The sequence below is a fragment of the Condylura cristata genome, unplaced genomic scaffold, assembly GCF_000260355.1.
Source record: "Condylura cristata isolate star-nosed mole 26May11 unplaced genomic scaffold, ConCri1.0 scaffold00005, whole genome shotgun sequence".
NCBI classification, from domain to species: domain Eukaryota; kingdom Metazoa; phylum Chordata; class Mammalia; order Eulipotyphla; family Talpidae; genus Condylura; species Condylura cristata.
The window spans coordinates 4,896,746-4,914,518 of record NW_004567106.1 but is presented as its reverse complement, the minus strand read 5'-3'; the positions used below and the strand labels follow the sequence as shown (position 1 = coordinate 4,914,518).

Below are 17,773 nucleotides of genomic sequence, written 5' to 3'. Positions count from 1 at the left end.
TCAGCATTTCCTTGTTTGTGGATAAATCTCTTTTGAGATCTGCTATGAATTTCAAAAAAAAATAATTAAATATCCGATTTAACATTTTTTTTTTTAAATAGAAGGGGGTATTTCATTCAGTCTACATACCCAGAAATCTAAAAACTTCTTTGGTTTAGAAAAATAAAGTTCTACTTTATATGCTTATTGTCCACATTATGCAAAACAAATTATTTACCAAGATAGATCACATCTGTATTTTTTATTTCAAAATCTATTATACTTGAATATTTAAAATATTATTACTAAAATATTATTTCTCACTGAACTTGACATCTTATCAATAAGCTTTCATTCCTTATTTATTTAAAATGTTAAAAACTTAAATTAGTCTATTAGGGTTTTTGATGGTCATTTTCCTGTGTCTTTTTCTCAGACTTTATGGAATCTGAAATACATGTAATCTTTCAGAATGTCATGGACTAGACAATAGAAATTATAAGCATGCAGTTTTTTTTTTTAAGATTTATTTATTTATGAATATAGAACTGGGGTACAAGCCAGAGGTGCAGGGGCGGTGAGAGGATTCACCAGGGACAGAGTGGGGACCAGAATAGGCAGATGGTTGAAGTACAATGCTGAGGGGAGTAGTGGGCTTCGGGGAGGGCAGGGATCGAACTCATGTGGAAGTGGTTTTTAGCTTCTTAGTGCTGTGCTTCAACCCACTGCGCCACCAGGGAGGGCCTATAAGCATGCAGTTTTGAGGATCATATCTCCCCTCCATCCCCAAAAGGTCCTTGTTTCCCACATTATGTGTATTGGCCTCTCAAAGATCAAGTCATTTTTGCCCAGCAAAATCTCTTACCTGTTTTACCTCGGTTTCCTATTCTGTGTTTTACATAGTCTTTGCTATCACTTATAGAAATTAAAACAAGCTTGAAACATCTTTCTGTTATCATCTATGAAATGTCTCCACTTGGTAAAACAGCACCATTATTAATATTTACTTCTAATCTCTATCTCCTGTTAGAATTTCACTAAGCACTATTTGGTTTCTTCTTCATCTTTAAAATATTATTATTAAAATATTAAAGCATTAGTTTATTAAAGCATTAGTTTCATCTCAAAAAATATCTGTAGATACAACTTAGCAAGTATAATGCTATTTTTCAGAGACTGACTTTCCTTACAGGACTGCCTTGGATTTTTCCAAGCTTATACAAACCTGTGGCCAACTTCTTTTCACATCCACTTGTTTTCTTAATATTACTTTCTACAAACCCTAAAAATTCTGGTTTGTCAATATGACTTTTCTTACGCTTTTTTCATTGCATCTAAGACAATCAGTTGTAGCTTCTATAATCAACTTGCTAAAAGCATACCTTGTAGTACTGTAAACTTAAATAAACGTATATGACAGCTATTGAAAAACCATGTAAGACTCTAGATTCTCCCAATTTTTTCTTTTTATTTCTCTGTAGGTCATCATTGATAGTAATCATAATCCAAACCAAAAAAAAGAAGCACCCGATTCTTTAAATGTTGAACTTTTTGATGACTTGGATTGTTCATACTGTAGTTCTTATCATGAGAAGAACAAATGACATTCCTGGCTTTACAAGCCCACATATAATGCTAGAGCTCAAATGTGAAATCATTTTCCTTGATTCTGTTAGAAGAGTTATCAAAAAGACAAAAAAGTACATGTGCTGGTGAGGGTGGGGGGGGAGGGGAAGGAAACACTTGTTGGTAGGTTTAGAACTATTGATCTAGAGCTTCCTAAATATCCATGCATAACCCAATACCAGGATGACTGAGTAACAGACAAAAGGAAGGTAGTTTCAGGACATAACTCCTAGTCCTCTCCCAAGAGATTCTAATCCAGCAGATCTGGGGTAGTATCTGAAATTAGGTTAATTTAAAAATGTTAAGATAATCCTGGTATGTAGCCAGGCTTGACAAATATTGATGTAATTTTAAGGGAAAACTTCTAAGTTTTTTCCCAAAGATCAACACTAGCGTTAATGGCAAAGCCAGGCAGGTCTGTAAAAACCACATCCATTGCTCACTAAAGACACCATTCATTTTCCATTATATTCCTCTGGTATAACCCGCATAATAATCACTGCATATCTCTAGAGACCTATGGGACAACCAGCGAGATACATCTGACCTAGTCAGAGGCTCTGGATTCAAACTAGTTTATCATTTTCCAAGACTGGCAAGCAATTCAACCTTTTTGACACTTAATATACTCATCTGTAATATGAAATGATAGTTCTGAAAGATTAGTGTGAGGATGAAATGACTGTCAAAAAAGACTGTCTACGTAGAAGTATTTAAGAACAAAGATGATGGAAAACACATATTCCAACAATAGGAAAGGAAATAAAAATCTAAATAAGATGCTAAATAAATAAAAAATATTTTAAAAGTATAAAAGTTAAAAAAGAATTTATAACAAAATAATTTGTAAACTGTGGTCAGTTTACTGTAAAAATTAAAATACCATTTATATCATATTGTTTTATGTGAAATTTACATGAAAACAAATCAGGCCCCCCCACACTTTAAGTTTGTGAAATATAAGGGTTATTTTTATCTTACTGAATTTATTTAGTCTTTAAAATCTGTTGAATAATTATAACAAGAAATACAAATGTAAATTAAAACTTTAAAATTTAAATATTGATGTGTCTGATCATACTATTTCATTAACTTTAGCTAAGTCCTAGACATCTAACATAGCTAATGTAAACTTTATATGAAAAAAATGTGGATTTCAAAAAACATAAAATTTTTAAATCAGAGTTTTATTTTAAGGTCTTCTCCACAATGCTTGCTACCTTCTTTAAAACTGGTAAATGAGAATTTTCAATGGCCAAAGGCATTTTAAAATGTAATTCTACTGTAAATCTGCCCCTTTGAGATTCCCAGTGCATATAAAACAAAATGAATGAATGAATGAACAAATAATGAATATGCTAAATGCCTAGTGACAGCCCTTCACTACAGTTAACCATGGAATCTGTATGCTTGATACATGATTTTATTACACCACAGGGTCATCCACTCCCCTAGACACAAGCGATTCTAGATTCTTGCAAATTCATGGACCTGAACATTTCCTCCTCACCTAGTTTTTGAGATTAACAGAATAGACAGTTTATTATTCTGTTAGGACATGTGAAAATCTTTTTAACATATCACTAGCTATAGTTTTATGAAATAAGCTAACAAAAACAACTAGAAAGAATAAAAAACATGTATGTGAAACCCTTCTGGAAGATTCAAACTGGTTCAAAATTGGTTTTAGTTTTTTTTTTGCAGTGGTGCTCTTTAAATAGAGTGCCTAGAGAGTGAAAATAAATCACCACTAATAAAAAAGAGTAGCTTTTTTCCACAGGAAAAAATAATGCTAATATCTTTTTATCACATGCAAGTCAAAAGTACACCCTGAATTCTTTGAACAATTGTCCCCAGCAGAATATTTTTTCTCTATTGCCTCCCAACAAGATATCTAAGCTCTAGTGGTGACGAGGATGGCAGTTTCCACAGGCTGTCACTGTCCTTGAGGATCCCACCTATACCGTCCCAGAAGGTACACACTGATCAGAGATTTCTAGGTAGCCACTGTTCTTTGTACGACAGGCTAAATAACATCTTGACTTTTTAACATATCACTAACTGCATACTTACATATCTTAAGGAAAAGCTCTTAGTATATTCTAAAATATAATGAAGAAGATTAAAAATTACTTAACAACTGTCTTAGTGGGTAGTTTGTTTGATTTTTAAAAATATTTATTTATTTATGCATACAGAAATGGGATACACGCCAGAGGTGCAGGGGCAGTGAGAAGACTCACCAGAGACAAAGTAGGGAGGAGAACAGGCAGACTGACCAAGTACACTGCAGAAGGGAGCAGCGGCCAGGTCAGAGTCTGCCACGCCATGTGGGTCACCTCTGGGGCTGGGGGATTGAACTCTCACTGAAGCGGCTGTGGCTAGCTTGCAGTGCTGTGTCCTTACCCATGGGGCCACCAGGGAGGGCCCAGTGGGTAGTTTTTATATGGAATCCATTTTGTATCTAATAGTATTATTTTCATTCCCAGTTGACTCAGAACTATGCATATTCATTCATTTAAAATGATTAAAAATGTCATATATATACAGAATGGAGTACTACTCAATAAAAAGGCATGATCTCTCACTGCTTGCAATAACATGGAAGGAAATGGAGGGAATACATATTGGATGGTTTTACTTACATATGAAATACAGAGAAGCAAAATAAAGGGTGAGATAATAACAAGCAAATACCAAATCCTAGAAAAGTAATTGAATTGCTACAAGAGGGGAAGGGAGGAATACACAGTAGGGAGAGGGCACAATGGACTTTGATAGGAGCTATGGGTGCCGTGGTGGAGGGTGTGGTGGGGAATATGCATTTGAGCTGTGACCTATGCCTCTGAGTCACATACAGTGTGATAAACCAAGATTTATCTCAATTTTAAAAAAAGGCTAAATAGTGATCTTTCAGGGGTGTTGAGTTGGTTCTCTGGAGGAAGCGCCTAGTAAGAGGAACTTATTAGGTGGTTATGTAGGCATTGTGAAGGCTGAGGAAAAAGTAAGGCACATTTTTCAACCTAAAGGTGAAACTTGTACTTTTTGAGCTGGAGGATAGAAAGGTAATTATTCATCACTTCTTTTTGGCAGAGATCTTCTGAAATACGCAAGAGGGTTGTTAACACACTAGATCTGAAACTTGGAATGCCCTGGCAAACCTAGAAATACTGGTAATTATCAAGCTCACTTTATAGGGTCTGGCTGTGAAACCTCTTTCACCAAAGCCAATTTCAAGCCTTAGAGTTAGCTAATTATTTCCTGACTTGGTGACTTTTGTGCATCTCTTGGGCTCTGCATGAATGCAAGCTCCTCACGTCATCTCTCATGTAATGGCCTGTGTCCACATTAACTCTTCTTCCTGTCCTTTTCTCATCATCCTTCCCATATTCCTTCTCCAGGTCCTCTGTAAAGTTCCAAATTCCACTGCAAATGAATAGTTCTATATCTTTTTTTTTTTTCTTTCAGAATAGGTCCACAGGTCCACTACTTCTTTGCCTTAATCAAATACCTATTTTTCTATTATGACTGATTTCCCACAAGCCTCCCTCAGTGAAAGCCCCTTGTTTTCTGATATCACAACCTTCAGGAAAACTTCACTTTTATGCTGATATCTCCTAGTTCATGGAGAATGCTGGAGCCTGGCTGAAGGGCTCCCACCAGCTGCACATTCCTCAGTGCCTACTTGGATGATTTATTGTTGTCTCACAGTTTCCCCACTAATTCTACTCCAGGGACCCTTACCTTCCCCCTGCTTTTGAAAAACATCCACAGTGTGGCCTCTGGAAATTTCAGTGCCACAATCTTATAGCTTGGGGCTCTGCCATTCCTTTATATTTTCCATAACTCTTCTTGATGCTGTCAATATTCCTCCATTTCTTTTCCTTTCAACCACTTAGCGTGGCATTGGGGATCGTGTGGAAATAGTACAGTTACTGTCAGATATGACCATGAAAGCCATTTTTAAGTAGAAAGAATATTGAGGGGATAAAAATTTGGTTTTTGAATAGTGGTGGAGGCTACCACTCCACACCCTTATAGTGATTATGGTTCCTTAAATCTTCTTCATGATGTTCCTCTCTTTACTTAGGCTGAAACCATTTCTCTCCCCATGCTTTTGTCTTTTGGCTCTGTTTGCAACATCTTTATGTTTCCAGGAAAGCGATTTCATCCTTATCAGAGCACTTATTTTTCAAATGAAGTAGTAAAAGGATAGTCTGAATTTTGAAAGAAATGTGCTTTGAATAATTTCCAGTTCTACTGAAATCACCAGTATTCTGAAAATAACAATTGCTAGTCATTTTAAGAAAAACGTTAGAATGCTTTGTAATTAGCATATTAATTATTTATATGAACAAAATGTACTTCATTGCTCTTATTGCAAATTTGGAATTACTGCAGATAATAAAGTTGTATTAGTCTAGAAAACACACAAATGGTTAAATAAGATCCTGTATTTAAATGTGTTTCAGTCACTGGGTTACTGAGTGGCTTGAAGGAAATTGACAAACTACTTAAAAACCAAATTTTTATTATCCCAATATTCTTTGTACTTAAAAATGATTTTCATGGTTAGGTCTGATAGTAACTGAACTATTCCCATATGTTCCTCTACGCCATGCTATATTTACACAACAATATGAGAAGACCTGTTTATCAAGAAGACAAAAGTTAAGGGTGATAAACAAAATTGGATGGCTTCTGTAAAGGGTGCTATTTCAAATTTGTCTACTGGAACAATTTTCCAAATATTTGAGCCTAAATAAAATATAACTATCAAATTGAATTATTTGATATCTAAAATAAACCCTTAAAATTTTTACCTAGTAGCCAGCCAACTCACTCAGTATGCTTATATATCCAAAAAAGGATACTGACCTGTAAATTGTAGTCTTGCAGAATTTTAACCAAGGAATCTCTCAAATTAGGAATCTCCATTCCTTCTTTAATGCGATGAATAAGTAGAATCGGGTCAACATGCGTGCCAATGTTGTTTAACAGGCCAGTAATGAATGCTGAAAATAACACAAAAAACACTATATAAGCAATGTATACAATGCAGTTGTAGGCCAAAAGTCAGTAACAAAAAAAAAAAAAAAAAAATCACTTCCTTTCAAGTGTTAAAACCATTTGCATTTCTAACTCTCAAAAATGAATCTTGACTTACTTTCTTCATGACATAAAAGAAAATACAATTGGCTATCTCAAAAGGCTATAGAAGGGACTTCCCTGGTGGCATAGGGGGTAAGTCTCAGCACCATCACCACTGCGGCCTGAGCTCCATCCCCGGCCAGGGAGCAGACCCATGTGGCACTGCAGATCTCTACTGTTTTGCCTATTGCTCCACTCAGCAATGTATTTGCCTGTTCTGCTCCCCACTATGTTTCTGGTAAATCCTCTCACCACTATGACCTCCTTCTCTCCCACCTCTGGCCTATACCTCAGTTCTTTAATGCAAAAATAAAATTAAATAAAAACTTTAAAAATAAAAAAAAGGGTATGACTAATATTAATTGAAATTTTACTATGGCTCAGCTTTTTTTTTTTTTTTTCAAATACACTTTCCCCCTTGTTCTGCAAGAATGCTATTTGTCTCCATTTTACAAACAAGGGAAATGGAGTGGTGAATATATTCAGTCACATAAGTCCAAATTCAAACCTGCCAGATCCAAGTTCACAATGTTTCATTACGCCCACTTGACTCCTTTAAGATTCTTAAACTACTTAATTATGCAAAGATTTCTCAAAGATAATGTGCATGTAATTGCCTTAGTGTGAAAATGACTTTAATAACATTATCCACTCATATTTCTGATTAAAGAGACAATCACAACAATTTCTAGAACTTGAAAAATCTTATAATAGATAAACTTTTCCCCACCAAAATGAAAATTTTAAACTATTGCTTTTGACTGTTTATTTGATTAGTAATTTTAAGCAACTAGCCATTGAATCATTTTTACATCTACAAAAGAGGATTTGTAGGGGACTGCTTTTTGATTCTTTCCAAAATGGGATATCCAATGCAAATGGTCACATATAAGGCCAACAATTACACACTCGATATGTTGCACAGATAAAATGGAGCAGGAAAAAGATAAATACTACAGTAGCAAACCTCCAGGTATGGATAAGCCCAGGGACAGTTAAGTTTCCAAAAAAAGAGAGTGATAAGGGCTACAAACTTCAAATTAAATGCCCAATTGCACAAATTACAAAAAATAAAACAAAACCATGGCAGATTGCATTTATCCAATCTGACTGCAGCAATTGAGCTATGCATCACGGGAACACAGTTAATATTATCAGGTTAACCACTTGTTCTTTATCATATTCATTTGCAAAGTGATGAGGGTCCAGGTCTCTGTGCGGAAGGAGTAATGGCAATCATTACAATATTCCTGACCCATGTTTATTACTGGTATGCTGTGATATTCTTCATCCAATGTGTCTTGAAATAATTCTAACTCTCCATGTGAAAGACAAAAGTTATGATTATAGATAGATTTTCTGCTTACGTGGTTTGTCAATAGAATATAAAATTAGATCTTCCCAGAGTTCTCCATCATCTTGCTCCTTGGCAAATTCAATTGCTTTATCAACATCATGTAATTCCTCCATGATCATCTTCAGGGCGCTTCGGCTATTACCCATTCGGCCTAGCAAAGATGTGAAAAATACTTCATTTAAGGTATTTCAATAAGACATATTGAAACGAATAGGGCATGCCTTAATTTCCTCAGACAGTCTAAAATAGTTCAAAACATATTTTCTTATGTGACATGGACTTTTACTATCCATAACATGGCATAATACACAGCTCCTATTTCCTGGGTGTTTACTTTGTGCTGAGGACTCAGTTAAGTGCTTCCTAAGACATCACTGTATTTCTGTGAGGTTTGTTTTCCTAATATTTCTCTTTCCAGAAGAGGAAATGGGGCTGTTAACTATTAACCAAGATCACACAGCATCTGATAAGAGACTGATCTGAACCTGAGCTCAGCTCTGTGTCTGACTTCGTTCTGCTTACAGTGTCTTTTGGTAGCTCCATGCTCCTTTAGATAGGTCCTGGAGGCACTCTGTCTTGTTAGGTACTTTTGCCTTGTGCAGTTTGTGCCAACTGTACATTCAACTAGCTGTAAATTCCTTTCCTTCTCTTCCAAGTTGGGGTGAAATCATTTTAACAACCTTCATGAAATGAACGTATTTACCAGTTCTGTTACAATTTGGTTAATTTTCTTTACACTTGGCTCTTTGATCTACGGGCATTTTTATGACTTTGTAAACAATTTACATGAGTTTTAAACATATAGACACAGGAAGTTTTACTCAGTGCAGAGACTGACAGTAACTGCTAGACTATGTACAGTTACCCTTACCCCTGGCCCAAAGCAGAGACTATTGATAGTAATGGGCTTAAATCCTTCTCCCTAGGGAACCATTATCAAAGGATGACAACTGATTATGTCTTATTTGCTATACTTTCTACAACCTTTGTTTTCTCTACAAATACCATTTCCATAGCCTATGCTTTTAAAAAGGTTGTTTTAAAAAATGTGTATAGTATCTTTAAGTTTTTATGACTTAAAAAGGGCAACTGCTTTTCTTTGTAAGTTCTCTACTGCTTCTCAAACAACAGGACATTATGACTAAAACTTAACTAGTGTAACAATTCTTAGATGGGACTCGGAAGGAACAAATTGAAAAGCTATTTGAAGTTGTGATCAGAGTGCCAAGAACTTACTTGGGTAATAAAAGAGTCCCTGAAACGTTTTCACCTAAGGGAGGTATAACCCTATAACTGATGTCTGGTTCAGAGTTTGGTGCTTGGACCTATGAATCTGTATATGCATATGCACTGACAGAAGATTTAAATTACTTTTCACAATGTCATCCCAAGGTACCCATGAGGCTGAGTGCTAGATGAGTGGAAAGATCTGGTAGGGTAATACCAGAGCATAGCACAGAGGGGTGCTCGAGAAACAGCTGGTATGAACTGCATGTTAATGCTACAAATGTCTCCACAGACCTTCACTGGGAAATTTTCAGAAAGCTGATAATAAATTCCTTGTCTTGGTACATGTGATATAGGTAGAGGCAGCTAAATGATTAAGGGCAATTGAAAGCTAGATTATAATAAAAAAATTCTTTCTGCCAAAAGTTTGATCTTTAATGGTGTTTCCTCTGGTTACTTAGGATATAATTTTTGAAAATAAGACAGTATTTTCTACCAAGATGATAACAATATAAGCTGATTTTTTTTTTAATTAGCAACTTATCAACTTGTCTATAATTTATTTCATGTTGTAAGGTATATGAAGAGATTTTAATGTTTATCACACAATACTAATGTGTTCTTTCAACAGCATTTACTAAACAATTCTTCCTTTTCTGGTGAGCTGTGAAGTCTCCTTTCCATGTGTTAAATTCTTTTATAAAATAGACTCTTGCCTCTTTATTACCTCAGTCTAAACTTATGTTCACTCTTAGACAGTTTACATCAAATTGTCACTTTTTATTTTAGTTCATGGGGACCAAAATGAATAAAAGCCACTTACTCAAAAGATAAACTGTCTCTTCTACAAAGTTTCTCTGCTGACAGATCTCAAGAGCCTTCAAATAAAGCAGGGTAAACATGTTACTACGGGTTACAAAACTAGAATCAATATTAATAGAATCACTTAAACATACAAGTTGGAAAGAATTTTCCCATTACCTCCCTTTTAAAAACAAACAAAAGCAGCAACCAAAAACACAAATCTCTAGGCTAGGCTGGTGGCTGTACCACTTCAGTTTTCAGAGAGGGGCCACATCCTACACAATTTAACTATGAATATATTTGTTCCATGAACAAAGGCAGAAAGCTAGAAACTGAAAGAAAAGATTTCTCCCACAGAGCTTTTTCCCTTGCTGCTATGCTACTTCCTCACAGCATCACTTCTCCACCTAATCCACAGTCACTGGTTTAAGCTCTGTTTCCCTCTGCTGGAATATACTGAATTCCATGCAATGACTGCTGTTCACTGCTATATATTCCCAGTGTGAAACATCCATAGCTCAGTAAACATTTATTGCCTGCATACACAAATAAATGCTGGGAATACTTCTAGTGCCTGCTCACAGGGTTTAAAAAGAGAACTCTGCTCATGAATCTATGAACAATGAGAGGGAAGAAACACCTTTGACAATCGAGGAAATCAAGTAAAGGACAGAGGGATGTCTTAGATGACAGCATTTCCTTGAAAAAGAACCTGTGTCTTTATTTATAATCTATCTGAACTGGCACATATTACCATACACTAGGCACTGGAGAATCACTGGATAGAACTGCAAAGATGAGTGTGATGATGACATGTAAGGGGGACAGCGAGGAGGAGAAGGTGGCTCCCTAGGAAGGAGGGCCACCTAAGGGGGTCTGAGGGAGCACAGGTTAGGGAAGGTGACAATACAGAATTCCATGGCCAGGGGGAATATAAATCAAGGGACAGGTGCAGTGATAAGAGATGCTGAGCTCTGGGGTGGTCCTTTTAGAAAAAGCTCCATGGAAAAGATGGCATCTGTGCTGTGTGTAGTATGATGAGCAAGAGTTCAACAAGAATCTGATCTCAGAGTCCACTATGTAATTGGACTTTACTTAAATCTGAGATTCCTTCCTGTGGCTAATACGGCTTCCACATTTAGTCTTGCCTTTCCAGGCAGCTTCACCTGTCTCAGCCTCTCCTAGGGGCCCTCAGCCTGAAATGTTGTCTTTATTCCATACTCTCACCCCAGACAAGTAACCCTTGGTGTCCACACCATGCCAGAATCCTCAGAATCCAGTACTCTTTCTCATGACCATGCCTGGTCCTTCACATGTAACTACTGTGTGTCGGCTACTCCCTCAGTGTCTGGTTCCTGTTGAATGGGGCCATGTACACCCTAAGCCATGTGCTTGGCACAGTGTCTGCCTCACAGCAGGTGTGCAAGAAGTGTCTTAAATAAATGAGCATGCAGAAAAATGTTCCAGGAGAAAGATTATGGGGTTAAATAGTCAGAATAAAAACAAGGACAGAGAGAATAAAAAGAACAGCACAAGTTCATTTGTTTTTTTTTTTTTTTTCATTTAAGGGGGTCTTGGAAAATAATACCAGGAAATAGTTAATTATTTGGTTTAAATAAAGATTTTATGTGGAATATTTAAATCTGTGTCTCTGGTTGTATATTAAGAGTCAAAGAGGAAAAATAATGGGTTGATTCTAGAGCTCCACATAACAACAAAACACGAAAAGGAAAAAAAAAAAACCTTACTTAAAATTGCAATGAAATCAGGATGGTGATTTAAAGTATACACAAACTATTAAATGAAGAAATGAGAAGGTCGGACGGACGGTCAGATTCCTTTCAAAATGTATGTGGCAGAGACAGAGTCGCCCCATCAGTTCCCTTTTCTTATACAGTAATAAGATTCTGAGTTGGTATTTAACAGTTCAGAATTAAGAAAATAGTCTCTAAGCTAGGAGACTATTTTCCTAGGTTGTCACATATGTCACATACATGACATAGCTCTCCTATGTGACAACCTACACCACAGAGATGATAAAAGGAATGGCAACTTCCAGGCTGTTCTCTTAGAAGTAGTTGTGTGTGAACTGTTTCTTGTTCACAGTTCTTTCATGCAATCTGCTCCTGGAACCCTGGATAATTCCATGTTATATCACAAAGACAAGGACCTCAGGTGAAGTGAAGAGCCAAGTCCCTGACCCCATGGGAGGTCACTGCCAGCAGGATTATTCCACCGGGACTCACGTGTGACAGAGAACTAAAACGCTACTCTTTTAAAGCTACTTTAAGTTGGGATTTTGATCACTCATAGTTGAACTTAATCTGAGCTAATCCTTAGGAAAATCCTCATTTATTTTGATTAAAAAAGGTTTTACCTAGTCCAGGTTTTATCTAGTCCTATGGTTTATGCCCATAATTCATCATCAAAGACAATGGAATTACTTTTACTAACTCTTAACTCTTCTGCAAGTGACAGAATATACATATAAAAATTAAAATGGAAAGAGATAAAATTATAAAGTCAGAGGACCTGGCACTATTCCAACAAAAATTTATTGAGAAACTGACAAAGCATCTAGATTTGTTCGGGCAGCAGAAGAGCAAGTGGCAGTTTAGGGCTCAGTGGGATTGTCACAGACACAGAGAAAGTGGCACTACCGCTGGGGAAGGAGAATGCTTAAGGGCGTGAGTAAAGATGAATGTACTGCTTGTTTATTACAACAAAATCTCAAAAATCAATTTTGTCTTGGGAATTTACTGACACTTTAAATGTACCACTTAGAAGTTCCTAAGAAGTTACTTCCCCATGTCAGAATCCTGGAGCGCAGACTTGTGTGAGATAGTTTGCTGTCTGAAGGCTCACTGAGCTGTTTTGAGATGGCAGCTGCAGACTGGCTATTAAGATAAATGAAAAATTCGTTTCTTCAGTCACTTTTGCTACATTTCAAATATTCAATAGCAACATGTGGCTAGTTATTACCTGGCTGGACAAGTAGACTGCTGAACATTTCCGTCATTACAGAACATTCTATAGGGCAATGTTAGAAGCTCTTTGTGGGCACTATGAAAAATGATAATGCAGGAGGGGATAAATATCTGAAGGTAAGTTTGAAATCAACAGTGGTGTGGAATGCAAAAAGATGTGTAACACCAAGTTCAAAGATAATCTGAGTCTTTGAAATCTGAACTAAACAAAATTCTAAATGTTCATGACTAGTTTCTAACAGTATCTTAAATTATCCTTTTCTCTTAAATAAGAAAATAGAGGCTAGAAATCTTCAGAAATTTTAGTGTAAAAAGAAAGTGTTTCTGGTAATAGATTTGTATGATGGACATAAAAACATGTTTCCTTATTTTAGATTCTTGAATGTTCTGGGACTACCGTGCTCCCTCTAGAGGAAAGAGTGGGTAAGCTAAAACTTAAAGTCTAGGATATAGAGACTCTCATTCCCTATACAACAGTAAAAATAAAAGTGAAAAGATAATTTAATAACAAAAGTGAATAAAAAGTCATAAAATATATTAATTTCTTCCCCTGATTTAGTAAAAAGTTTGGGGCTGAGTAAATGGAGGTTTATCAACTATAAATTAAACAATGATTTCTGCCTCATCTTGACTGTCATCTTTTATGTAATCATCTCTTTTTAATGAAATTCTATGAACTTTGCATGTTTCAGTTTTATTCCTCCAAATTCACAAATACTGCCACATTGTGAATGCCACTAGGTATCAGAAAGGTCACAAATTAAGGTAAAATTTGCCAAAGCTACAAAGTTCAATCTCTGCTTTTAACTATTCTAGGTGTAAGCTAATCAGATCTGCAAGTGGAAACTAATAAATAAAGTCAAATATTGCACAAAAATGAACAATGATGTAAAATATCTATATATAAATAAATATATTAAAAAAAGAAAGAAAACTAGCCCTGATGCCCACACATGGAAGTTAGAGAGAAAACAAAACACAAACAATGGATAGTTTAACAGTTTAAAAAATGAATGTCTTTCATAATTATTACACTATTACAGAGTATCTTTACAGTAGGCACCCCTTGTCCAAGATTTTACCTTCTATGGTTTCAGTTACCTGTGTTCAATAATGTTTTAAAAAATATTATGAGCATTAAGATATTTTGAGAGACAGGCCACAGTCACATAACTTTTATAGTATATTGTTATGGTTGCTTTATTTTATTCTTTACTGTTGTTCTTAATCACTTACTGTGCCTAATTGATATATTACTAGTATGAGCACATAGGGAAAATAACCACTATATACAGGGCTCAGTACCATCTGCGGCTTCAGGAACCCTCTAGGTTCTTGAATATATGCACCACAATTAGGGTATATCCTGTACTATTACTGTTGCTATTATCTTAATTAGCTTTTTTAAACCTCAAAAAATGATTCCTGGGCCCTCTCTGGTGGCGCAGCGGGTTAAAGCACTGCACTGAGAAGCTTAAGCCACTTCCGCATGAGTTCAATCCCCGCCTCACCGGAGGTGATCCACACGGCGTGGCAGACCTCTCCTGACCAGCCTGCCGCTCCCCTCAGCAGTGTACTGTTCTGCTGTTCTGCTGATCTGCCTGTTCTGCTCCCCACTCTGTCCCTGGTGAATCCTCTCACCCTCCGCATCCCCGGCTTGTACCCCAGTTCTGTATGAATAAATAAATAAATCTTAAAAAAAAAAAATGATTCCTGACCATAGTGGAAAGAACATGGGACCTGAAGTTAAGAGATCCAGTTTGTCAATTTATAAAATAACATTACCCATGTACCTGCACTTTTGTGAATAAAAAGAGAAAGTACATGAATGTACAGCACAACCAAAAACTGTCTTTTTAACTTGCTGTAGACACTAAATATCTAAAAACTGTTTCCTTCAGATAACAATTTCATAAAAGCTTATGGTTATTTTTGGATTTTAAGAGTTGTGATCACTTTTAAAATCTAAATTCTGGTCTTTGATAACTACATCCCCAAAAACTCATGATGCAGTAAAGGGTCTTTGTAAACACTTTGCAAACATGGTTTCTAGCCAAATATTATTCAATTGGGGATTTTAATCCATTTTATTCAAAATCAGGTTGACTTGGATTCAACCAGAGCTTGAAGTTTTAATTATCCCTCTCAAGAACAACTCCATCCCTGCAAAGATGGAAAACTTGGAGTGAGGCATGGATATTATTATGCCAGAAGTGAATTATCAACCATAGTGGGTCAACATGCTCTGAATAAATACTCTATATAAACTCTTCTTAACTAGAGAGTTCTTTGTTGCATGTATGTTTATATATGTGGGAGAGATGGGAGAGCATTAAAATTCTAAAAGATCTTTTTTTTCCTTAAAGATTTATTTATTTATGCATACAGAACTGGGGCACAGGCCAGAAGTGCAGGGGTGGTGAGAGGATTCACCGGAGACAGAGAGGGGAGCAGAACAGGCATAGGAACAGGCAAGGAACAGGCAAGGAAGTACACTGCTGAGGAGAGCAGCAGGTGAGACAGGAGAGGTCTGCTGTGCCACGTGAGTCACCTCCCTGTCAGGGGTTTGAACTCATGCTGCAGTTCGAACTGTGGCTAGCTTTGCAGTGCTGTGCTTTAACCCGCTGTAACACCAGGGAGGGCCAATTCCAAAAGATCTTAATTTATTTAAAACAACAACTTTTCTGAGTCTCTTTCGATAAAGGTCAGTCCTAATTTCATGGCCTCCTCACTGTGAGCCTGCTTGAAATTATATATAATGCGGGAAAATCTTGTTTTTCATGAACTGATACATATGGTAGCTTTTTCATGTTTTGAGTAACCAGAAGGAATTAGTTTCTAAGATGATTAACTGAATATAGAGCTCTTATATCTAAAAAAAGAAAAAAAGAAAAAGATCTTTCATGAATTAATAAAATTTCTATTTCCTTTGAGATGGCATTGGGTGCCTCCACAAGGAAAGTGATATTGTCTTTTTCATAAATATACAGATTCCTCATAGTGAATCCTGATGAAGAAATAATGTCATAGGGAGAACTCTCGAAATCTCAACAACTTGTAGCACAAAAGTCCATTTAGGGAATTCTAAAAATGTGGGCAACTGACTTGAATATTTTTTTTTTAAGATTTATTTATTTATTCATATAGAACTGGGGTTCAGGCCAGAGATGCAGAGGGTGAGAGGATTCACCAGAGACAGAGCAGGGAGCAGAACAGGCAGATCAACAAAGTACACTGCTGAGGGGAATAGCGGGCGGGTCAGGAGAGGTCTGCCTCGCCATGTGGTCACCTATGGGGCAGGCGGGAATCGAACTCATGCGGCAGTGGCTTAAGCTTCTCAGTGCTGTGCTTTAACCCGCTGCGCCACAAGGGAGGGCCTGACTTGAATATTTTATAAAAACTACTTAAAGTAAAACTTCTTTCAGTATGCTTGTGTTGAGTTCTTTTATATGCAACTGATCCTTTACAGTGTTCAGACAGAAACTTTTAAAAATCAACCTTTCAGAAGAGAAAACTTCAATTTTCTAAGAGAGTTCTATGTACTGCTAGCATTTATAACTCCACATTTTTTCTAATGTTTCCTTGTGGGTAGATCAGCTGGAGATAGTCAGATCCTCTCCAGAAACACCTTCCCTCCAAAAGTGAGACACCAATGCAGGGGTATTCACACAGTAAGACATGTCTTAGGTGCCACTCCACAGTAGGAGAAAAGGGAGGGAAACACTTGCTTTCACTTTTAGAATGATTCTTTCTAAATTTATTCTTTAAAAATTCTTAGAGGCCAAATATATAGATTTGAAGCTTTTTAACATTGTATGTTGGCAAGTTATTTTTTCAATAACTGTAAATTTTGAGAATCCTTTGAGCTGAAATTGGTTCAAAGTTAATTCAATACAATCAAAAGTTAATCATCGTGGGTAAACAAATCATCTGTGAAAGTCGTATGTGCCACAAACTGCAAGTTATCAATTAATGTGCTTAATGATTATATATTATAATAAATAATTTCTATATTTTATATATAAATATTATGTTAAATTATATATATATTAATGAGAATTAATATATTGCTTAAACATCAAACATGACTTTTGTTTTATTGCTACAGCTGACTAAAAAGTACTTATTATCTGATAGTATGAATTTTAAAAGACACTTTGAGATGTTAAATTGCACTCCAAATAGTGTTGAATTGCATTAATGCCAATGGTTCGGATAACCTGGTTGCTTGCACATACACAGTAAAGTAAGTATTGTATCAACAGTTTAACCTGAAACAGCACTCAACAAAACTTACAAGTTCACCTGCAGTCCTACCTAGCAGCATTTATTTTTTATGTATCCATTTACTCACTCACTCATGATACAGACCTTGCCTACATGTTTACTATGTGCTGGCCACTGGGTTTATTCAACTAAGGAAGACAACCTCCTTCTTGTCCCTGAAGAATGCATAAGTTTGCGGGGAAGGGAGACTAGTAGATATACTTACTGTAATTATAAGGGAACACATGTGACAGGGAAATACAAAAACACACAAGGTGGATGTTTAAAGCAGACAGAGGGCAGGGCCTAAGTGAGCCACTGGAGTCCCTACTGGAAAAAGTGTCTCTGACGTGAACAGCCTGTATCTCCCTCCTGG

The 17,773-nt window shown here is 36.3% G+C and overlaps 1 protein-coding gene across 1 annotated transcript in view; it reads right to left on the bottom strand.

Annotated features, from left to right (window-relative positions):
- Window positions 1–17,773, bottom strand: part of VPS41 (vacuolar protein sorting 41 homolog (S. cerevisiae)) — a 186,294-nt gene that overhangs the window by 9,355 nt on the left and 159,166 nt on the right. Inside the window, exons 22-24 of the mRNA XM_012720747.1 lie at window positions 10,164–10,218; window positions 8,124–8,264; window positions 6,484–6,620 (exon numbers count right to left, since the gene is read on the bottom strand). Of these exons, the coding sequence (XP_012576201.1) occupies window positions 6,484–6,620; window positions 8,124–8,264; window positions 10,164–10,218 (333 nt within the window). The remainder of the gene's footprint in view (window positions 1–6,483; window positions 6,621–8,123; window positions 8,265–10,163; window positions 10,219–17,773) is intronic.